The sequence below is a fragment of the Nesoenas mayeri genome, assembly GCF_963082525.1.
Source record: "Nesoenas mayeri genome assembly, chromosome: 1".
NCBI classification, from domain to species: domain Eukaryota; kingdom Metazoa; phylum Chordata; class Aves; order Columbiformes; family Columbidae; genus Nesoenas; species Nesoenas mayeri.
The window spans coordinates 23,518,794-23,543,285 of NC_137541.1; the positions used below are offsets into that span (position 1 = coordinate 23,518,794).

Genomic DNA, 24,492 nt, shown 5'->3' on the forward strand with positions numbered 1-24,492 from the left:
CATTCTGGGTGAATATTTGAATAATTTTTTCTTTTGTTTCCCAATTTTATCATGCCTTTCCAGTCTGCTGCACCAAAATATGTGTATACTCCTCTGAATCACCTTAAACACGGAACTGTAGTGAACTTGTATGGCGTTGTGAAGTTCTTCAAGCCTCCATATGTAAGCAAAGGAACTGGTATGTACTATATTCAAGAGATTTAAAATCTCCTCCTCCAAGGAGAACTGTTTCTACCATGTTTGTTAAAAAAACACCAGAACAACAAATTCAGGTGATCTTTTAACCATGGTTCTCAGCTAACATCAAGAAAACAAAACACTATATAGGTAAGGGATATCAGACTTGGCTTAGACAGACTAGTGGAGAGAGCAACTGAAGAAAGTATTTATCAAGTTAATACTACCCATACAAGACAGGGAAAAGGACCTGTAGCAAAAAAAAAAGTACCAAAAAAAAAGTACAAAAGCCCTGCACCTGTCCTTGTGGGAGAAGATTGTTGTGTAACTATGTATAATTCTTCTGTGAGATTTTGACAATAAGTGTTATGGTATGCTATAAATGAGCTGCCTGCATATTTCTTGCTTTTAAAAGCTGTGCAACAACTGAATCATTTTTTGTCTCTGTGAGGTGAACACCTGCGGATTGTGCTGGTTTTGCCAGAAGTCTGTGTCATTTTACCAGGTGCTCAGCAAATACACATCTACGTGATAGCCCTGCCGAATGTGATTAAGCAAAAGAATTTCTTATTTGATTCAGAATTAAAGTATTTTCTTACTAATATAAATTTACTGTGCATTTTAAAGTTGTGGGTTTTTTTCCCTTCTAAATATATTTCTAATGGAATGAAAAAGGAGATACTATGATGGCGATTGATTTTTATGGCCTTAATTATGCATGCACGTTTCTTGAATAATGTCAAGAGCCATGAATTTGGCTTCTAAAAACAGGAATTTAAGTGAGCATTAAATCACAACCAAGAGTTAGTGGCTTGTCTACAAAACCTTTTGCAAACAGATTTGTGTGATCTTGCTTGCTCAAAAACTCTCAGCAGCAGTCTGAAGGTGATACACTCAGCATAAGTCAGTGAATATCTTTGTAAGAGCACAGCGCTACACCTGTGGTACCATGGCTTCCAAAAATGAGGTTTGCTTACAGTTAGGTAACTTGAAACATAAGCACAATAGCTGAAAGCTGTGCAAACATGGTGACATACCCAAAAAAGTGCCAAGTCCAACTAAGGTTCAACTAATGGCTTCACTTTCTGAAGACAAAGCAATCTTCAGCCTTTGTTTGAATCAGTTTAGAGTGAATGAGTGAGTGGAACGTCTGGGAGGTCTGTACAGAAATGTGTGTGCTGGCTTTGGTGTGTTCAACTGAACTGTACTGATATAATCTGGGTGTGGATATGCTTAATTGCTTCAATCTGGTGCATGTAGTATTCTAGATAAACAGATATACTGGTATGTATGAAAGACCCTATTGAAGGAAATATTTTCCCTCACTTAAGGCTGAAGTGTGGCTTCACTCGTCGCTAAAGTGTGGTCTATCACGTGCCACAGAGAAGACAGAACATGAGGATGCTGTTCTGTGAGCTCTCATACACCGAGTGTCAGCTATATTAAAAGGCAGAGCTATGTTGTGTAGTGCAGCAGAGAGTTTTTCAAGAACATATTAGATTAGCTGGGTCCACAATCTGATAGCTTCTGGAAATTCAACAGCATTTTTATATACTGTTGACGGTGTCAACAGAGGAAACCCTGTACCTGCAGCACTAGGGCTCAGTGCCCTGGTGTCTGCAGGAGAGCAGCTCTGTGCTTCCCATACAGTTAGCTGTTGAAGATGATGAGAAGACAGTAGTGTTCCCCAAAATAGCTCTGAAACATAAACAAAAAAAAAAGCTGAAGAATATGGGATAGTCTAATTTAAATGTTCACATTTTAAAATAAATGTAGTCATTAAGTTGGGAACTAAGCCAATAATGGTCCATCTGTTTTTATAGCAAATATAGTGCATGTTTGTTTTTTTTCATCTTGAGACTAAATTAAAATGAATATTATCATATTCTCCGTAGTCATTGATAAACTAAAGTTATTTTGCTAAACAATAAATTGCAAATCTTTAAGATGAAATATTATTTTGTTTTATCTAGGAAAAAGAAAATAATAGTTGTTAGAGAAAGCTGTAGAAAAGTTGAGTGTCACTGTTTTTTCAGAAAATAATTGGGTTTTCATAATATTGTAGACCAGTAAAATTGGAGAAGTGCAAATGTCAATTGTTCTATGTCATGAATGTTACAACACAAGAGATACTTCTAGATGTAAATGAGGAATAATGGTTAAGTGAAAGTATCTGCAGGAACTCAATGCATTTAGACTGGAAAAAAAACAAGTGTTCTGGCATCTAATTAGAAATGCAAACATTCATAAAATATTATACTAAATTAAGTGTGTGCATGTTTATTGTGTGTATAGCAAACCAAGTTATACTGCTGACTTAGAAGTAATAGTAATAAAAAATATTCTGCCCCTAGAGCTGAATACTTACAGAACTGTCTTGTGATTTAGCTACAGTTAATACTTAAATAATAATATTTCAAAAGTATTAATTCAAAGAAGGACTCTAGAGGGAGTTCTCCAAAGGTTGGAGGACTTGAGCAGTGTTATCCCAAAGGACTGCAGCCCATGAGAGGACCTGTTTTGGAGCAGGAAAAAAGTGTGAGAAGAAAGGAGCAGGAGAGAAGAGGAGCTGTTCTGGACTGACCACAACCCCCCATTTCCCTGTTGCCTCTGGAGAGAAGAAGAGAGATGGTAGAGATGTTGGGAATGAAGCAGTGAAGTTAGGCCTGGAAAAAAGGAGTGGGGCGGAGGTGTTTTAATCTTTATTTCTCACCATCTGGCCCTGTTTTATTGGCAATAAATTCAGCTTCCCCAAGTTGAGTCTGTTTTGCTCATGATGGTATCTGGTAAGTGATGTCTCTGTCTTTATCTCAGTTCATGAGCTTATTTCTGCCTTATTTTCTCCCCTGTCCTGTTGAGAAGGGAAAGTGAGGGAGTGGCTGGGTGGGTGCCTGGCAGCCAGACAAGGTCAACCCAGCACACATGCTGGGACTCTCCAGGTTTTGCAGACTTTCTTGTTCTTTGGCTTATAATAAAATGAGGACAACCCTGGAGAAGGGATCTTGAGAAAGAAGTTTCCTTTAAAAATAAGAATCTCAGGGTAAAGAAAAATCTCTTTTGTGTAAAAAGGAGAACAATAACAACACATAGTTTTTATGCTTTCTCAAATGCAAGGACCCAATTTAAAAGTTTACAAAATACCTTCTTTGTGTAGGAGATATCATCACTGGTACTGTTTCCTGCTTGACTGTAAAAGACTTCATTGTAAAGGTAAAAATAATCTAGACCTGTATAGGGCATAGAACGTATTTTGTTTTTAATGTAAAACTGATCAATGATTTCAGTATTCATTTACTCTATTTGATCTTTTCTGCACAGGCTGGCAAACAACATGTTTGTCACTGTAGCGAGCTTCTCAAAATCTTCATTTTGTGGTGATATCTGGTGATTGCTTGCTTATGCTATAGACTTTTTAAAATGCTATTATTCTTAGAATATCTATCCAGATATATAGAATACGAATATATATATATTTATATTTGAAAAGTTGGACTCTCACTGATGTTGTCAGCCTGCAATTGTAATAAATTTCTTAGCTGTGTTTATAAGGAACCAGAAATATTATCTTTATCTGTAATAATTCAGGATATTGCCAGTGGTAAATGGGATGTGCTTTCCTCTTGAAAAATATTGTGGGTTTAAAACTCAGGCGTAAAAGCAAAGAAACAAACAAGACAACCCTCACAAATCTTTTAAAAGGTTTTGTTTCCTTGGTTCACATTGCTGACAACAAAACGGGTAAGAAGAAAATAATTAAAATGTAGAAACTACTACTTTTAGTCTTTGACTAAATCATGAAGGGCAGTTCTCGAAGGATCACATAGTGTAGATTTGTCATTTGTCCAGCTGCTTTAACAGGACTTTAGAGACTCGAGGACTTTGAATGTCTTACTTAGACAAGTACTGGAAATTAAGACGGCCATTCTTTCCAGATATGCAAAAACAATACAGTTAAATGGACTGGGTTTCAAGGTAATATGTCTCTGAAACAACTCAGTTGCAAAAATCTGTACTATTAATAGTTATTTGACAACTTAATCACTTCAGTTTCATAAGTAGTAGAAATTTAATAGGGAAAATGATGATTTACTTAAGAACTAGTCCTTGTCTAGATGTCATTAATAACTTCATAATATATCTTCCCTATATATTTTCAGCTGGTAACATTAAAAAAATATAACATCAGTGGAGATCATGTACACAATCTGAAGTTTCTTATTTATGATAATAGTTATTGTTCACTTGCTACTTTATCATTAAAATCTCTACAACAATTTTAATTTATTTGGGTTTTAATATAAAAATATTCACTACTCAGTTAAATATTTCAGTGTTGGTTTGTTTGGTTGGCTCTTTTTGTTGTTTTGGGTTTTTTTTTGTTTGTTTTTTTACACTATCCAGAGCTATGTCTGTTTGAGAGGGTGCAAGATGCGTAATGGTTGCTCTGAATTGCCAGTGCATGAAATGGTTCTTGTCAGAAAATTCTGTAGTCGCGCTGTATCTGGCACAATCCTGCGCTAATATGTTCTCTTTCTGACACTCTGTTAATATAATCGTGCAGCTTTCAGCTGGTACCTACTGGAAGCATGGGCAGTCAAGCCACTGTTCTTAATCCGTACGAGTCTTTATTCAGTGTGTAGATATGCCCTAGATATGAGATATTGCTCCATCTTACGTATTTTAAAGCTTAAGGCTGAAGCTTTGCACTGTGTTCCCACTGAAAGCAAGTGGTACCTAAATTAACTTTGTCAGTTTATGTAATCTGTCATTAAATGTTCATCTCTTTGATTACCATTATTTCATTAGATTAATGTCAAAACACTGAGTGAAATATCATAATAAATAATTATTTATTCCAGAGAAAGCTGTTGTAACTGAGCATGCTTCAGTTTGAAATGTCTATATGGGAGAATTTTATGTGTTCTGAAAACCATCCAGTGAGGTCCTGCTTGGTGCAACAGACAGTCTGCTGGAAGGTCTGTTGGAAGTGTTCAGAATTATATTCTAGCCTTCCTTCCTGAATAGTTTAAGAGTCTTAGATATCTTAAACTTTTTAACAAAGGTGATTCTCTGTTCTCTTTCCTACCTTAAGCCCAAGCATACCTCAAGTATTTAGCATGAGTAAAACCAGTAAATATAAAAGAAAAAGAGCCTCTGTCTTTGTACTGTCCAATTACAGAGATTATGTGCTTGACCATGAAACTTTTGTGACATTACAGTGTGACACCACTACTTCCACAGCTCTTTCTGGTTTTTTTCCTGCAGATATTAGCCAGTGTTTTTCATAATGCAGGGAAGTATTATGGCAAGAAGAATCCTTGCTGCTGTTTAACGACATCACAAGAGTAATGTCCTGTTTTCTTGGGGAAGCCTCCATTCTGCTTCTTTTCTTAGATATATGCAGTATATTAATATGTCTTGTTGAATTAAAACCTCAATATAGCCTACCTAGATAGGCATGTGGATGGTAACTATTTTATTTTTTACAAATGTTTCTTAAAATCTAAATTAATAAAGAATAGCATTTTCAGAAATTATACTTCTAAAAACCTTGAACAGTTCCACGTCAGCAGTTCTACATGCTCAAAATACAACTTAAGGAATGTAGATCAGATTCTTAAAGGTATTTTGGAGCCATAAGTTTTATCTTTATTTTCAATTTTTATCTGATCTTGAGCCAAGTTCATCAATGTTCTTAGTCCAGAATTGGTTTAAAACTATGTAGATGAAAAAATATTATTTTAAACTATAGCATGTGGGCAACTTCAATCAAAATAGTAATTTTTTTAGTAAGTTATAGCAAACCAACATTAGAGTACAAAACAAATCAATCGCAGAAAGTTGTGGTACCTGATGGTCTATTTGTGAGGAAGCAGAGTCAGAGTTAAATCTGCAGTGGTTTTGTTCTTTCAAGTATTGTGTTCCAGTTTGGGTTTTTCCAAATCAAAACGTCGAGGATGTTTTTTAAACTCTGCAGAACAGAATAAAAACTGTTGCAGAGGTAAAGCTTGTGTTTTCATTTTGGGTGCCTAAAGATGAGAGTAATGTTCTTTTCTCTTCACAGTGGTTTGTGTGTGTTTCTTTTCTAAATGGTCAGGGTTTCCTATCATCTAGTATTGAAGATGAAGTTGAAAAAGTTTTAAAAAGGAAATAAACAATTAAACAGTTGAATAAATAGTTAATAGAAAGAAACCTCAGGACAGTTACTTTGATCTACAATTTACAAATGATGGCATTAAAGCATCTGTTTAGCCAGATGCTTCTGGTAGTTACTGAATGTATCTCGTAAGTATGTCGCCACGTTAGAAATAACAAGCTGTAGTAAAACATCTTCAATTTGATTTTTTTTTTTTTTTTAGACATTTTGTTTGGAGTTTCTGCAATATGTGTGTATGTACCTATGTATACACACACACGTAGTGTGTGTACATTCATACTATTTTTCTGCGTTTTGTTGAACATGGTAAGTTGGCTAGTTCAACTGCTTGGTTTAAGTACAAAGACACTTGTGTACTGAATGACATCCGTAATTCTTCAAAACAGTATTATTGTTTGGTGTAGTTCTGAAGAGAGAGTAATTTGCTACAATAATGACTCTCCTTTCGTATGTACTGAAATGCAAGAAACAGAAGGCAATCTCTAATTAGAGTCCCTCATTGCCAACAACATAGCCCAATATCTTTTTATCTCTTTGCAGGGGGAGGTTACTGATTCAGGATAGTGGCTTTTCCACTTAAGTGTTAGTCAGGAATACATATGTGATTGTCCAAAAGGGGATTTGTAATTAGATTGAAAAATTTATGCAAGCGTATTTGTTAGGAACTGCTGAAGTCCTCAGTAAAAGTAAAATAAATGTTTAATTAGTAAGTACTAAATGCCTTCCTACAACATCAGGAACCACTAATCTGGAAAGCTTTTGTAGCAATTCTGGTTTCCTGCAGATGACTGAAAAACAAATTTGTAATTGAAGCTGTGGGTTTGGGGGTTTTGGTTGGATTTTTTCATATATCTGTACGGTGTGCAGAGATGCTGACTTTCTGAGCATGCTGATTACTGATATAACAGTCTATAGAAGAGTGCAAAAACAATGGCATTTATAAAAAGAAAGCTATGGCTTGAAGAATGAACATAAACCGTCATCACAGTGGAGGAAAACTTACCTTTACAGGGCTACAAAATATTCATATTTCAAACTATGTGAAGTCAAGACGTAGGGGCTTGGAGATGAGCACTCTCCATGTAGTTAATGTAACCTTCTAGTGATCTTGACTTGGAATTATATTGATTTCAGAATAGTACTTGCAATAATAATGAGTTCCTTTTGTTGCATAAATGTATTTTCTGTATAGCTGCTTCACCGCATACTGGTGGGATTTTATGAAATGAAATAAAAAAATAAGGAACAAGTTAAATTAATTGTATTTTTTTAAGAATAGGAAGGATGTAAGAAGCATATCAGACAGATGCATCACTGTACTTCTGTTTAAACCAAACATCGCTCTCCTTGTTGCTTTCATAAACACCAGTTCTGAGGTTTTAGAAGCATCCTTACAGATAGCCGTGCATTGCTGGTGGTCCCTCACATGATGTTAAACCTGAGTGGTTATACCCTTTCATAATAATTAAGTGTATTTAAAAAACCAGTTGCTGTTTGTAGTTCTGTATAGTATCAGCCTAAAATCAATGTTTTTACTGAATCAATCTAGTACAAATTAAAAACTTATTTTATAGTATATATTTATAGTATATAAATCTACTGAACTGTGCATCCATTGTGTCATATTTTAAGGCAGATCATTACAAATAAATCTTGCCAGTGGTAAAATTTGCCTTCTTTAAAAAGAGTAAGTTTATCTAGTGAAGGAGAATTGACTCCAATGTGTAAACTTTCGTTTAGGCATTAAGGTTTGTTGTTGTTGCTGTTTGGTTTTTGTTTATTTGTTTTAGCTTGGTAATGGAGGCATTTTGCTTCATTGGAAAGTGTATTGTGAAAATCAAAAGTATGAGCAGTAACATTTAGTATATAATTTCCTATAACACTGGGGCACTATTTAAATTCAGTAATTCTATTTAGAGTTTGACAGTAAAGTGAATTCAGTTGCTGAACTATAACGCTGCTATGGAAAGCCAAAAGCAATTTTCACATTCTAGCTGGAGAAGGAAATACAGGTGGCTTTTTATTTTTAACCTTCCAAAAGGACTTGCTGGATGAGGATTTATTTACAAGAAAGTCAGTCTTTTTGCTTTGTTCTTGAAGAGCTCTATTTTAGTTAGATTTATTGTAGAAGTCACATTTTGAGGTGATAGTTAAGAATAGAAGTCAGAAATCACAGAGAACCTATATTATATAGAAGGTTTTCCTCAGGCTATATACAGCAAGTATAATAATTTATACTACTTTGAGTAGGATGGTTATTAGTCATTTGAGTATGCTAATTGCACAGAAAATGGAGGGAGTGTGTTAACTCTTCCCCTCTTAAATAGGCAGCTGCAGATGTATGAAGCTGATCAGGTTGTACAATCACAGCATCAGAGAGTAACCACAGTTCTAAGGTGGAATGTTTTTGTTATTTCACTTTTTATTTCTGTGTTTGATTGTATCAGTGCACTGTAGCATGTTATCTTGTATCCTCAAAGGATTGTAAATCTGTGAACTATGTTTGTTTGTTTTTTTTTTTTCTTAATGGCTCATTTTGCTCATATTGCTTTGCAGCTGACCTGTTAAGTTAACCTCTAGAATTCATACTTGGAGAAACACAACAATCACTTGTTGGGTTACAGTAGTAAACATTTGGAGTTTTGTCAGCCACTGACTGGACTATATTCATGTCTGCTTATCCTAGCGCAGAACGCCAGAATAGGTGCTATGTGACACTTCATCGTGTGCCTTTGGTGGAAGTGTGCAAAAGAATGACACTTAGCAAATTCTGAATGCAGTAGATGAGAACCGATGATTATTGAGTCTGTGTAAAATCTTGGGGAGGAAGAATAGAATATATCTGTAGGAAAAAGTAGCTTTATTGGTAAGCCTTCACTAGATTTCTTCCTTCAACACTTCAGTCCCTCAAGTCATTAGAAAATTTAGACTTTTAAAGTTAAATGATAATAAAATGTAAGAATGCATTTGCTGGAGATGGTGGAGTATTTATTTTGAAGACATTGACAGTGAACATACAAGCATGTTATTTTAATCCAGTCTAACACATCTGTCTTCAAGTTTGGGGAATCTGTTCACAGAGTTTACATATGACAATTGTCATCTTTTGACTGCCTTCCTGTAGTTTTTATATAAGGCAAATGTGTCAGTTTTAGTAGACAGAAAATGTTCTCTTTCAGAGCTTTCTAGCAGCGATTTATGTGTCCATATCTTCATAAAAGGCATGATGGAGATTTTGACTTTTTTGTTAGTGCTATGACAGCTTTGTACCGTTCCCAGATACGTAAAGTCTGTTTTAGTGTCATTATCAATAGCTCCCTTGTATAATTAGAGCTGGGTTTTTTTATTTGTTTGGATTTTGTTTGGTGTTTTATTTTGGGGAGTCAAAAACATGTCTGTCATGGGAAAAACTGATTTGACTTAGGGAATTTAATTCATTGCTAGTCAAAATAGACATGTACTACCTGATTCAGCTATTGAGAAACAAAGAAGAGAAGTATTTAAATGCTTGGGGAAAACACCTTTCCTCCACCTTTCCAGGCTCAGCATCACTGCATACACCTCTCGTTCCCCCTCCTGTCTCATGGACACATGGTGTTTCTTAGGAGAGCGAAGGGTGGCACAGACTGGGATTGGTATGTGGCAGTTTCTTTCTGCTGCTACTTGTTCCTTCCATTTTTTATCTTTTTTTTCCTCTCCCCTCCCTGCTGTACCTACTTAGTAGTGTCCTCTGCTTCAACGGGGGTTCCTCCATGGGCCTCAGTCTTTTTGTGGGTATATCTGCTCTGGCATGGACGTACCCACAAGTCATGGCCACTTCAACCTTGAACTTCATTCATAGTCTTCTGGTGTTTAATTTCACCCTTATAGAAGCTGAGAAACAGGAAGCTTCTGATCAGTTGTTTCAAATATAGTTCTATAGTTTGTTTAAATATCAGCAATAGAATTAATAAAGAGGTTTATTTGTTGTTTGTTAATTTTGCTTCTTTACTATTGACTTGATGCCTACTGAATTATGATCATGTCTCTGTGTTACTTTGTTTAGAGAGTTTTATATCTTGAACAGTGTTCCCATTCTTGGTACCTCAGGTGAATGTGTGCAACTCATCTTGCAAATCGGTTTCTAAGAGTTACAACTACTTTTGTTTTTTGTTTTTTTTTTTTACAGTGTTGAGATTCTGTTGTTGAATGTTATCAAAATGCAACATAAAAATTGGCAAAGAACTTTTAGTTTGAATGGGGGTCCCCAATAGTAGGATTATAGCAGAAGTAAATGGGTTCTGTATGTAGGGAAACTGTTCCTGCTTCTAGACGGTATATCTGCATTTTATATGCAGGTCAGCAGTATGTATAAGTAACTTTTACAAGGAAAACGTACGTTCTTAAAATAGGATTGTGAAAGCAAAAATGTGAGTTAAAGTAGATGGCATTAGAAAATTGGCGAGTTGCCTAGGCATTTGGGTTAATTCAGATCTAGAGATTTAGATTTTTTTTTTCCAGTCAGAATGAATGATAGCAAAATCATTTCATTCATTATTCCAGTCTGAAAGCACTATGTGCACTGCAAACAGTTTAGGCATATCCACTCTCTTCAGAGTACAGAAAAATGCTAAGATAAATAGTAAATCAGTGTTATACCAATGTGGAAAATTACAAAATTATTTTTTCAGAAGTTTTTGTCACTCTTACTAATACCATTTTTTTGCTTTCTCATTCTGAGATTTAAGAAAGGTATGCTCAAATTCACCACTGCAAGCATTCAAACTTTAGAGATGTTAAATTGTAAATCATTAAGTACTGTTAATTTAACACCTAAAAATTATGTGTTTTGCTTGAAGATCTTGCTAATTCTTTCTAAAAGCCAAAATTTTGTGTGCATAAATGTATCAAGGTAAAAATGTTGTGATGTCATAGCTCTGCTGATGTGCTGAAGAAGTTGCAATGCAGCCCCAAACTGTAAGTTTCACTAGATGCTAGCAAAATAAGCATCCAAAACAAAAGCACTTGGTCATCTTGATTAAAAGCAAGTAGGACAAGAAATGCAGATGTTTGAGGTTCTGAACATACAGCCATGTTGATATTTGGTATTTGAAACGTTCTCAGACAAGTTAACCAGCTACCATGCTGTGAAACAGCAAGTGTACTCTCCATTTTACATTTGTGAGATATCTGAGCACACATGCTTCTGTAAGCTGAAATGGGAAATACAATTGTCATTTATGTCATCTGCAAATACTGTTCTATTCTGAGCTGTTTTCCTGTCCTATTTGTATCTTGTTTTGAGTTTGCTTTTTAGGTCCTTAATAAAGTGAAATTCTATTAATGAAGTTTAACTTCAAAAGGACATATTTCAGATTCTTATTATGCTTTCTGACTACACTGTGTGACTGTATCCTTGCAGTATATATCTTGCATGTTTTGTTGAAGTGAAAGATAAGCAATTTATGCTTTAATTTGCTTTTAGAACTTGCAGAACTCATAACCTCTTCAGAAGACAGTGCAAAAATAAATCTTAGGAAAGGATTGTATAAGATTGTACATGTACTCCCCATTTTATAGAGGAAGTAATTGAAACATGAAAAAATAGTGTGCCTGTTGCAGATGGAATAAAAAGTTTTGTGTGTTCCTGGCTCACAGACCTGTACTGAATCACCCATTTAATTTTCAGTTATTTGGGCTAATTATTGGTGAGAGAGGCCACACTTCAATTGTTATGCTACTCTAACTAAATTGACTGTGGATGAGTTACACAGATCACAGCAGAAAAAAATTGCCATATGGTTGTTCATCCCATGTCTAATATCTGTATATTAATAACTCTGTAATGCCTGTTATTCATTGAAACAATTTCATATTTTACAGATTATTGCTCAGTTGTAACACTCGTGGATCCATCGAATGTGAAGTTAACATGCACTCTTTTTAGTGGAAATCTAGATTCCCTACCAAAAATTTACAAAGTCGGAGATATTGTTCGATTTCATAGGATAAAGGTATGTACTAGGATGTTGGGGGGTTTATGTGCTTTCTTTTTTTGCAGTGAGAGGACCCTAACAGTAATTTAATTCATTGCGTGCTGAAATTAACACATGCAGACATCGGATAAAACAACTGATTGATAAAACAGCTATGCTTATTATATGGACCACAACTGGAAATAAACTCAATTTTATTAAACAACAACAGAGCACTAAACTGATATCTCCATTTAAAAACAGTGATACATGTGGTTATGACAACTCAAGAACAGCATTTTTTTTTCTTAGTACTTGTTAAACTAGTTGACAAAAATCACGTGATAATACTTCTAGATGAACAGAATTTAACTGACATAAATGTGCACGTTATCCCTCTTCAAACTGATAGACTTGAGGGATTGCTTTAGAGCTTCTTTTTGGATCACTTTAGATCATCTGGAGAGTTACTCAAGTAAATGTAATCTATGTCTAGTTAGTGTGCAATATGCTCTGATGGCTTCTTTGACGTTTTTCCTGCCTTACACCATATTTGTCTGTATCAAAGGCCATGAAGGAAATAGGGCTTATAGCTTTGGTACTGTTTCTGCTGTGTGTTTTTCATATGCCTTCTGCAACTCCATAGAGAAGAGGAGCCACAATACAGAGACTGAATGAGAGTCTTGTAATGCTGGATCACACAGGCTTAAAGAAGTGCAGAATAGCACCAAAGACATGATTCACCTTGTCTGTGTGTACTCCCTCCTTTAGTTTAATCCAGTTTGTTCCGTGCAAGTTGGTTCCTTCTCTTTCTTTCTCCTTGATGCAATATAGAAGGCATTGAGACAGACACACAGGAGAAGTATCCACTCACTTATTTCTAGGCAGCTCTGGCTGTAGCTGTCAGGTTGATAAAGATGAGAGGGGAAAGTCTGGAGCTTAGATGTAGAACATATTGGGTGAATGTTACACTTTGGCAGAATTTAACTGCCAGATGCTTGGTGTCCTCTGAGTAAATGTGGTCTAAATATATAAACTTGGCCAAGGTTAGGTTTGAGACTTTTTGCTAAAAGGGATCTCAAAGAACATGTTGTCTGCAAGACTGCAACCCTGTGGAGTGATAGAATTTCTCCAGAATTTGAAATTTTAGAATTTTGCACATGTTTGCTTAAATTTTCATCTGAATACTTTTGGTCAAGTTACCTGATCACGTCTTAAATATGTAGGGAATATTCCAAAATAGTAATTTTTTCTTTTACCACAATTTTCTCAAATATATTGTGCCACTTTCTCTGAGGAATATTTCTAAAGCAGTGCCTGCTGTTTTGTTAAGTTATTATCGAAACAAATTATTTCAGCTGATTTAAGTGTATATACTTTTTGCATACAGCTTTTTCTGACAAAATAGTTACAATATATTCAGGTCAACTTATAAATGAAATGTAAAATGTATTGTTCATTTTCTTCTTTAATTTGGGTTTCTATTGCTGCAGACGTTTCTGATAAGCTTATTTTGCAGACAGCAATTCTCAGGAATAGTAGACGACAAGCTATAATTTATAGCCCTAATATCTAGATGTATTTTTCATGTCTTTGTAAAAATTCATTTTATTTCCATATGACTAGCCATGTTAACTTTCATTTGGAAGGTGTCTGTAGGTAGTTCTTGTAGTTCGGTCTTCTTGCCGTTATATTCAAACATGTTCAAAATGTTTTAATTTATATAAGGACAGAAATTATTTACTAGGTTACTTCAAATTGCTTCCCTATTTCATCTCTGTTCATGGAGCTGGAGGTACATGTACACAAGGATTACATTATGAAAATAGAAGAAAATATGATCAACATACCATATTATCCAAACTTGTTTAGACTGTGATTCACTTTATGTGAGAAAACATTTACAAAATATAAGGAAATATACCAAATGCGTTCCGGTGGTTTTTTTGACAGAAAACTTTTTCATATAAACAGCATCAGTGACAATAATCAAACTGCTACAAAGAAATTAATCTCTGGATCTGGTATGGTGTTAATGCTCAGGTTCAGTTGTGGAGCATATTTTTTAGCAATAAGTTGTTAAATTAGTAACAATTTTGACAGATCATAGTGATTTTGGGGGTTATTGGAGTCTGTTTGCATGTTCTGTTATGGAATGTGCATATCATTCACATTCTTGATCTGAAACTTTATTTTAGCTTGGAATTTTGTCTTCAATGTTTGTGATGGGTTTTATTTTTAGCCTTCCATCCCATCCCACACACCCTCGTGCACTGCATGATGCTCAGAATGGAAAGCGAGCGTTTACTGTTTCCAGATTAGTTTTAGAAATGTAGGACTGAAGTTGTTCTCATGTTGCCAGGTCTGGAGAAAGGGCTGGTGAGAAACATCTCCAAAGGTCTTACTCTTACTTTTAGCCTCTTAGCCCTGGGCAGTTCCTAATAAAGCTCAAGTGTTTCAGCAGCAGTGGAACAGGGACAGACTAAGGAGAATAGTTATTAATATCCTTGTAGGTGATGCTGAACATACAGTGTAATGTATTCAGTAGGTACAGTCTCCAAGATGGGCAAATCATCATAAATCCAGGCCATGTGTTTAACTGAGGGGAATACATTGCTGTAATTCTTGCAGATACATTGCCTATAAACAATTTTGCACTCTTTCCTTTTCACTAGCATCCCACATATACTACTTTTCTGCAGTTAAGGGAAGACTGGGTAGCAGCACATGAACATGGATCTTCTCTTATTTTGTTGTCAGCCGTGAATCACAGGGGTCACATGTTTTTGACATCTGATTAGGTAAAAGATACCTTACATTTAGGTCTTCAGCTGAATATATACTCGAATTGGAACAGAAGGTACAATAATTCAAATTGAAAAAAAAAAAAAAACAGAAAACAACAACACACAACTTGATGTCTTGAAATAATTTTATATGTATAAACAATAATCAAGTTTTAAGCTTAATGTACTTACATTTCAAAATATTCTCTTGAATTCCTGATCCTTCCACGTATCAATAGTTAAATTTATTTTAGAAAATCTTCCTACTTAGTGTAAGAACATGTACAATAGCTTAGTATATGTTGTTTTACAAGGCATTTTATTGATATTCTGAGATGATCTGTGACTGCAGTGGTTTTGTAATAGTCCTTTGCTTCTGCAATTTAACAATCAGTTTTGATGGAAAACTATCTTGAAGATGCTATTATTCCAGCTTTATACACTACTCACTATCACACTTTTCTATTGAGTGAGGTGAATAACACCAGCTTCAGTTAAAAAAAAAATCAGGTGGTTTAGGTTGCTATAAATCTTATTTATAAATGTTTCAAGATTAGCTTATTTTCTGTAGGCAGATTCTGGATAGAGTTGTACTCTGTAGAAATCACTAGATTTCATTGTCCACGCAGTCTGTTTAGGTGACATTTCACCTTTTGTTCTTTAATTCATATAAAGTATGCCAAAGACTCTTGCAATATGTATTGGAATTTATTTGCCTGCTTAGAACAAGCCAATACATTGTATCTGCTCGGTTTTTGTCCCAGAAGATATTTTTGCTTAGCAACCATTATTTATTGAATTTATCTAAAATTCTCAGGGAATTTTTAAACTCAGGCATCTGACCTCTTTCCCTGTTCTTCCCTCACAACACAATTTTGTAAAAAAAAAACCAAAACCTCATGACCTCTAGAAATGATGAAAGCCTAGTGAGAGAGAATTATCATCATATACAAAAGTCCCAGCTTAGCTCTTTTCCCTAAGGTTAATTTCAAAATTGTTTGTGTGTGGAAGACATAACTAGTTTACAGTATCACAGCTTAAAATGATTTGAGATCTACTTAGAGTGCCATAATGAAACAACATTTGCCCATGGATTTAATTTGTTTTACACTCCAGTGATTTCTCGTCACTTTAGCAATGATTTGTTTTTAAAGGATAAGACCAGAGAATTTCTGTTGACCATCATCTGTTCTGTCTGTCTGACATAAGTAATTTTCCAGCTATGAAATATATTGTTCTGTAGCCCATTCTACATTTACTTTTCCTGTTTGAGATGGAGTTGTTCACTAAATAATAATGTTGAGCGCTGTTTACCTTTGAGATGACTCAGTGGCTTCTTCACACACTGATGCCTAAGGACATTTGATTTTGCTTCAAGATCATTGGTAATTTGCTCATCATGACACTTCAGGTTTACCTTCTTACATATTTTATTTCTTTTATTGTTTTATTACTGCCTTTTCCTACATTAAGGCTGATTTCAAATCCACTAAATGAGGGTACTAGGAGATGTCAGAAGTTCAGTATGTCCAAGCACAGCCTCATCAATGCTCAGAACGTGACATAAAGGATTGGGGAAATGGGGAAAATAGACTATTGTGAAATATTAGTGGAAGCCCAGAGGGACAAAGTAGTTTGTTGAACTGGTTTTCTGGAAGGTTTAGAGCCCTCATAATTAGTCTAAGGTCTAGGACAGAATTTGTAGTAAGAAGGTATTTTGATAATGATTTAAAAAAATTAGTGAAGTAATAAATAAGTAGGTAAATTGCAAATTAAAACACTTTGAGAAATATTTGACACGTCAGACAAGATGCTTAAAAATACCTCTTTTGGTAGAGGGTGAGTGCGGAAAAGTGATGAAACAGAGTTTTCCTCCCCTCTGGATGTTACGTATTTTGAGGAGCTGTGAAATACAAGGCCAGTGGCAGCAACTAAAGTAAATCTATGTATTTACGTTAGATAAGGTCTTAGTGTTATAGTGGAACATTTTTTTCCAGATCAAGTGTAATGAGCACAAATAGATTATGTACCTTTGTATTTTCCTGATTTGTCCATGGAATTTTCTTGTATTTTCAATATTTAAATGTAAAGGTTAAAAGACTAAAGCTTTTCAGTGTTATAGTGAAGAAAAACTACATCATGAACTGATGTACTCCATTGGTCAGGTCTGGAGAATGCTTAGGGAAATGAAAGTTTATCCTGGAGATGATCTGTAATGCATTTATGTGTTACGTCCAAGTGGCAGGGATTAAAGGAGTTCCTGTCATCAAGATTGAGCTGCTTTTTTAATTAATTTCCAAGGAATACTTGATTTGTGTGCTTTTTACATTTCAGTGTGTTGATGAAATATAGGCCTAAATCACTGGCAATGGTTTGGTAAAAAATGTTGCTGTTTAGACCTTCTGTCACATCTTTCTGATTCTGTACTTCTGAATCAGTAGGATTTTCAACCATTTGTAAATGGAGCACTGGGAATCCTAAACTAGATTGCCTCACAAATGCTATACTCAGAAGTCCTGTTGCTTTTTTTGGTAAGCAAATTTTAATTAAAAAGGGATGGATCAAAACAAACGCTTTGAGATTTCTGGATAACGAGTCATGCAGTGCTTTGATATATATAAAAAGTGCAGGGAACAGTAAGTTTAGACTAGATCCTCGAAGGAATGCTTCAGACTTTGAACACTGTGTTTTATATGGTAGCAGATACACAGCTAAATCAGCAGGATACAGGGGACCTGCCATGTGCAGGCAGTAGACATAGGAGTAGTTGTGAAAGCTGTGTTCTTTATTCAAGGGATGAGAGACAATCACTATTTGCTTTACATATAAAAAAATAGCTCCTGGAACTGATACTTTCATTTTCAGTTCCATAATATCACGAAACAAGGCTGTTGTTAGAGACAGGAAAGAGGAATCCATAATAACTTTGTTCTGCTATTGCTCTGTTGTGTGACCCCTAAAAATTAATTTATCTCATGCCTCAGTTTCCCCATCTCTGAAAGCAAACTTGACGTGTTCCACATACAGACATTTTGAGATTTGTGAATAAAATACTCTGCACTGATGCTGTATATTTACAAGTAGGTATTAGTCTGCCTCTTAAAAAAATGTTTGATGTTAGATTATATTTTCTGCTTATTCATTTTGTTTTGTTGTTAATTTCCTTTTTTGTTTTGTTTTTATTTTGACTCTCTTCTCCTAATAGCACCACAAACAAAAATCATCAGTGATCCATTCTTCATCCACATGATAAAAAAGAAACATACGTGTATTTCAGTGCACTGCAACCTTTTTTTTTCTTCGTATTTTATTACAGGTCAGGGAATACAATGGACAGATGCAGGGAATTACCAGTGCAGGGTTTGCATCCTTGACATTTGATGGAACTGTAGGAGCACCAGTACTTCCTCGAACCTCTAGCAAAGTGTACACTTTCATGAATGAAGAACAGAAAACAATAGAAGAATTACGTGTTTGGGCAGCCAGTAATCTTACCATCCCTGGACCAGCCACAAAGTTGTCTGGTGTTCAGCCAGTGATGTTCTTTGATCTCACTTGCCAGCTGGTAGGAAAAGCAAAAGTAGATGGATCTTCTTTTCTTCTGAAGGTAAATTTATTTGTTAAAAATAATTCGTTAGATTTATTTATTAAGACATTGTTATTCAGTTTTCAATGAAACAGACATATTCATTGACTTAAGTAATGTTATGTAGATAGATATTTTGAGGTTAAGCAAATTTATGATCCTTGACCATTTTATTTCTATGAAAACAAGACAGAAATCTCAGCTCTCATTAAAGTTGTTCATCTGATTCATTTATTTAGAGAGGTTTTGTAAGATGGGATTGGTATGGATCATTGTTTCACAAACATTTGTAGATAAATATTTCAAGATTTCCTAAAGTCAAAAAATTAGTTTTAAATTTTAACCTTATTTTTTAGTTAGCAGTTATTGCTTTTTTTTTGTAAATCTACTGGATATAATTAATGCAATAAGCAGCACTATCTGGAAAACAAATGTTACCTATCTCCAAAGATTTTAGGTAACTTCTTTTATTTATACATAGGTACTTTGGCTCTCAGTGCTCACTGAAAGTACAAAATGCAAAGTGCCACACAGCAGGAGGCCACTTGCCAAAGGTGACCCTTAACATCAGCTCAATTAAAAAGAAGATCTGCATAATTTTCCAGATACATCAATCTGATGCTATTCTGGAACTCCTTTGTATTTCCTTTTGTTTCTTTTATAAGTTGGTTGTTAAAATGTTAGAGATGAACAGCCTGTTATTTTTCCATTTGATGTCTTAATAGAATTACTTATTGGTTCTGCTGTATTAAGCTGTATTGTTACAACATTTTTAGAAATGGTGCACTGCATTATTCCTTCATTAAAGCAGCAAAGATTTTTCTTATGCAGCACAATGCGTGCATTACGCAGAAACAAACTGCAAGTGTCATCCTATAATATGCTTTGCAGCTGTTACAAATATTTCCATTATTCCTTTTGAAATAGATGTCAGATGAGACTCAGTAAAATTTCAGAACTTTATGGACTGTAATTAAGTTGTTCATTAATAAGCACATGTTCAGCATTGAAGGACACCTTGCAAGGCCAGAGAAAAATGCTTTCTTAAATTATTAATAGTTATTTACACTCTTTTCTGTGTTGAAAGATCTGAAGTTGATTTTGTCAGTTTTGTGTAGCAAAGATAATGACTCGGGGAGGAAAATGTAAGATAGACTTAGGAAGGTAAAAGTTTGAAATCAAATAACAGTAGATAATTTTTTTCTGATAGGTAATTCCTTTGACAGTATACATTTTTAGTAGTATAAAATACTAAATAATTAAATCTGTATTAAAATACATGAGACAAGCTTAAAAATGGTAGACTAACATTGGTATGCTGTTGCTCATTTCCTCTATTTTTCAAGCAGGGCAAAATCCCTTTCACGTATCAAATGTTGGTCATGATAGAAGAAAAGCGTTTTTAAAATATTGTAGACAGATCTCCTGATTACTTTGTTGATTCACTAAACAAAAAAAAAAAACATGCTAGCTCAGGTGGAGTGATCATTAAATATTATTAGTGTTATATTATTTTGGTTATACATTTTATAATAATAATTTAAATTTATGATGTCTTTCCAAAGTACAGCAGTTATATTGACAGTCGATTAATGCTATAAAATATAATGATTATTTCAAGCATTGAGCTTATGTAACTAGTGAGGATTGCTTCAAAGACAACTAAAATGAAATTCAGTGATTTTGTGCATCAGCCAGGGCATAACTTTTAATATTACACTTGATAATTAATTGGGATATGCACAGCACCTGAGACTGACATGGCATAAAGACAGTATTGCTAACTTGTTAGTGCTTACCTTTTTCTGAGAATTCTGTTATTCAAACTGCTGCAGACTAAAAACCTCACACGAGAAATTATTCTGTCATTTATGCCTTTCATAAGAGTTTTACTATTATTCTTTACTTTCATTCTGTCAGTTAAAGTTAAGGTGTGTCACACAAGTCCCATACTCTGCTGAAAGGAGAAACAGGTTTCATTATGTCTCTCCCATTTCAGTGTTTTGCCAGCCATGGTGATCAAAGGTGTAACTCACTGTTCCTTAGCTCCAGATTGTTCGTGACTAGTAATAGAACTGTTTGCTGTTTCTTATCCAGAATTAATTTAATCAGTGTTGCTTTTTAGATCAGTGTTAGTTTTTGAAATTAGAACTTCTGTATTTTCACCCATTGAGTAAAGTGAAGCTGGCAAGCTCCCAAGGTAGGGCGCTTGATATGTTTTCATATTTGTGAAGAACATATTAAAGCTAAGTAGTCATCCTTGTATCTGACAGGGAGTATTCAGGTTATTTCAATAGATTTGCTGGATCCATCTCTCTACTGTAGAACTACCAAAGTGTCCCAAGGAAAGCCAGTTGAAAAATAAGGGGAAGCGTGACAAACTGGAGGTTCTTTTATTTAGTCACAGTGACTAAATTCATAATATGTATGCACTAAATCTGTGTTTCTCAAGCTCACTTCTGGAAAAGGTTTGATAATTCAAGCAATGGGCAACCTCTCTTTCAAAGATGGTTTTAAGTATTTCATGCTACGGGATCAGAAGATAATAGGCTTTTTTTTTAAATCTGTGGCAGTGTTTACCACTTCATTATCTGGGTCCTTCCAAATACACTCCCATTTGGGAATGTTAATTTGATGTTATGGGTCATTTTCACTGTGAACAGTTTACCCTTTTATCTCTTGATTTAGGATGAGTATTTCAACCATGAGTTATTCTTGGCGTATTTACACATGGCTTTGCTGATTCTTAGATCTTTTCCTGTGGGTCCTTTGATCCACAGCAGTTAAGTATAAGGGGTAGAAACGCTTTAAAAATTAAGCTGTGGTGTCTTTTTTTCTCACTCTCTACAGTAGCTCACTCATGGGACAAAATGCCTCGATATCACAAACTGTCTGAAAATTAGCTTCTGTTGAACCTATATGCATGAAATCCGATGAAATGCAGCATTTCAGTTTTACAGTCCTCATGCCTCCAGGTTTTCTCTGCCAATATTTCAGACCATTCATTTTTGTCTTTGAAAAGAGTATATCTTCAGGAACTCAGAAAACCATAGTTTACAGAATAGATTGTAAGGAGCTATCACTAAAATGTTAATATTTGATTTAAGTGGTAAGATTTTGATTCCAAAGTGCTAAGTCTGCTGGTAATCTTACTCTTTCACAGTAACTTTGATAGCTCAAAAATAGCTCTATTGACATTTTAATTTTTAAGTGTCTTAAGAATTTAGCTTTAGGCAAACAATTTCTAAAATCTTCTTTATTATGTATTAAATACTGATGTTTTTCTAGTACATTCTGGGTAACTAGCAGTGTATACTCATATAGGTGATCATCAGTAATTAAGGGAGTATACGCTGTGTACTCAGTCTTCACATACTGTAGCTGGACTGTTTAAAAAACCTGTAGCAGGGTTAAAATATTAAATATCAACAGTTCTGCATATAGTGAATTCTAGTAGTTGTAACTGCTGGATGAAGAGTTGAGGTTTTGCTAGTGCTATTTTGTTTTGATTTGGTTTCTTTAATAGAAATAAATCTCAGGTCTTAACACTTCATTATATTCTCTATAGAGGATGTTTTATACTCAAGAATAATAAAAGTAAAAGCAACAACAACAAGCAGCATAAAATCTAATTTAAGGACTTGGAGACTCCAATAAAGATTTCTTATTAATCAATTATTATTATTATCAATTTTTAATCAAACAACAATTAAAAAAAAAAGCGCTATTTAAAATCTCAGTCTAAAGTATTCTGAGCAAACTGAAGTAGTTCCTTTGCATTGCAGGTGTGGGATGGCACAAAATGTCCCTACCCAACATGGAAGGTGCCTGTGGAAACAGGAGACCTGGAAGGAGAAACAGTTCTTCTTCATCATCTGCGAAATCTAACGGTGGATATTCTAGTCTATGATAACCACGTACAGCTGGCAAAATCACTAAAGGTAATGAACAGTTTGGTATTTCTAACTCGTTTTTTGGCCTATTTCCTGCTTTGAACTCACTTCAGAAAATGTATCAATTTAATTCTGCTGTTAATTAGTTTCAGATGTTCCTCTTTATCTTTCACTATATTTCCCATACCGTTTATTTGAATGCGAAACTTCTTCAACATGTGTAAAACAGCCTCATTACTCTAAAATTGCCATGAAAAAGTTCTTCTAATTAAGCAGTTCTTGCCAGACATTGTAATACCATATATAATCGTGTGAAAATAATGCACTCAGAATATGTCTTTTATGCTTTAGAATTATTTTTTAAATTATATAAAGTGGGGTTTAACTTGCAGTCCTATTAAAGACCCGTAATTCTAATGTCAATAAAACATTTTCTTTTCTATAGACTTTGGCAATTTGCAGTGCAGTCTTCATTTAGTGGGTCAGTAATGTTGATTATGCTTAGAGAAAACAACAACGTAATTAAACATTTGATCTTCAGCAATACTGCCATCTTGCTTCAGAATACAGTAAATTAGCAAAGAATACGTCTTTCAGTTTATGCCTTGCCTCCTATACCCAAACATTGTTTTCAATAAAGTGTTTACTGCAAAATAAAGATAAGTGATAGCCATTTGTTAGTCTGGGGCTATCAGCAGACGTCAATTCAATTTGATATATTAATGCCCATTCATAAGTAAATGACATATAGCAAAATAACTTGCCTTTGTGTAAGAATTCATAACAAAACTTACAAATGCATTTCAGAATTTTTCTCATGCTAACTGCTGTAATCTATTGATACAAATAACTGCTGACATAGCAGTGAAGCAATATGTTTGGAAAATTAATGGAAAAATATTTTAATAGTAATAAAATATATATTCTTGAGTAGCTGATGATACTCCCAGTATTACCCTCTCCCATTTATATTCAGGAATTCCTACTGAATATGCGGGATGTCTTCATCAGCTCTCTCAATTTTTTCCTTCCTTTGAGGCCTTTCTTTCATATCTCTGAAATATCCGTGCCTTTCCTGAATACTTCACTGTGTAGCAGAACCTCTAATGTCAAAGGAAACTGTTAAGAAACCTGGTTTGACTTACTGAGCAACACAGGCTGTTTGTCTCTTTCTGGAGATGTCCAAAATTCAGTAGTTTCACTCACACAGTTTGTGGAAGGTTTAAGTTGGACCATTTTTGAACACTGCTTTGTAGTGGATTGTTTTAGTCAAGTTATTGAAGAAAAAGTGCTGATATCCTAACAATTAAACTTCAGGAAGATTTATTAAGTTCAGGTTGCAATACGTACAGCTAATTTCATTTCACAGGATAGTCTAGAGATGATAAAATTTTGGAGAACTCTTCCTAAAGTGGAAGATTTTAATAAAAGGTTTTTTGTTTTGTTTTGGTTTGTTTTTTTTTAAATACTAATGGAAATTGTTTCATATTATAAGAAAGTATAATATTAAGTATTATATTTTATTTACTTCACAGTCTTGTTATGCAAAGATTATTTTTTGTAATGGTTTATGTAGAAGTATAAAACTGGTTAGCGTTTAGTGTATGCACGTGCAACTCCCTGAGAATGAACACTATCCATCCAGCATGGATAAAAACTCTACTAGATCTTTTGCCAGTTTATGGTTTCAGAAACAATGTGAGTGCATTATTTTTCAGCCATCTCTTCCGCATTTCACAGTAGCTTAGAATTGCATTTTTTAATGTAAAATGTTATGGAATTGTTAGGTTACACTATCCCCTGTTGCTGTGTACCATTTGCAGTGACAGTCGCAGCTCTGAAATGATATTTTACGTAGGAACAATCTGTTTTATGCAGCCTTGTTATACCAGAAGGGCAGATTGAAGGAGGGAAAAAAAAGGTTCTCATTTTGAAATTA

At 34.5% G+C, this 24,492-nt stretch overlaps 1 protein-coding gene across 1 annotated transcript in view; it reads left to right on the forward strand.

The window, feature by feature from the left end:
• The window catches only part of POT1 (protection of telomeres 1), a gene marked incomplete at its 3' end in the record, with an annotated part of 63,691 nt that overhangs the window by 19,944 nt on the left and 19,255 nt on the right, over positions 1 to 24,492 (forward strand). The window contains exons 7-10 of the mRNA XM_080358844.1: positions 64 to 178; positions 12,197 to 12,327; positions 18,391 to 18,681; positions 22,446 to 22,601. Of these exons, the coding sequence (XP_080214970.1) occupies positions 64 to 178; positions 12,197 to 12,327; positions 18,391 to 18,681; positions 22,446 to 22,601 (693 nt within the window). The remainder of the gene's footprint in view (positions 1 to 63; positions 179 to 12,196; positions 12,328 to 18,390; positions 18,682 to 22,445; positions 22,602 to 24,492) is intronic.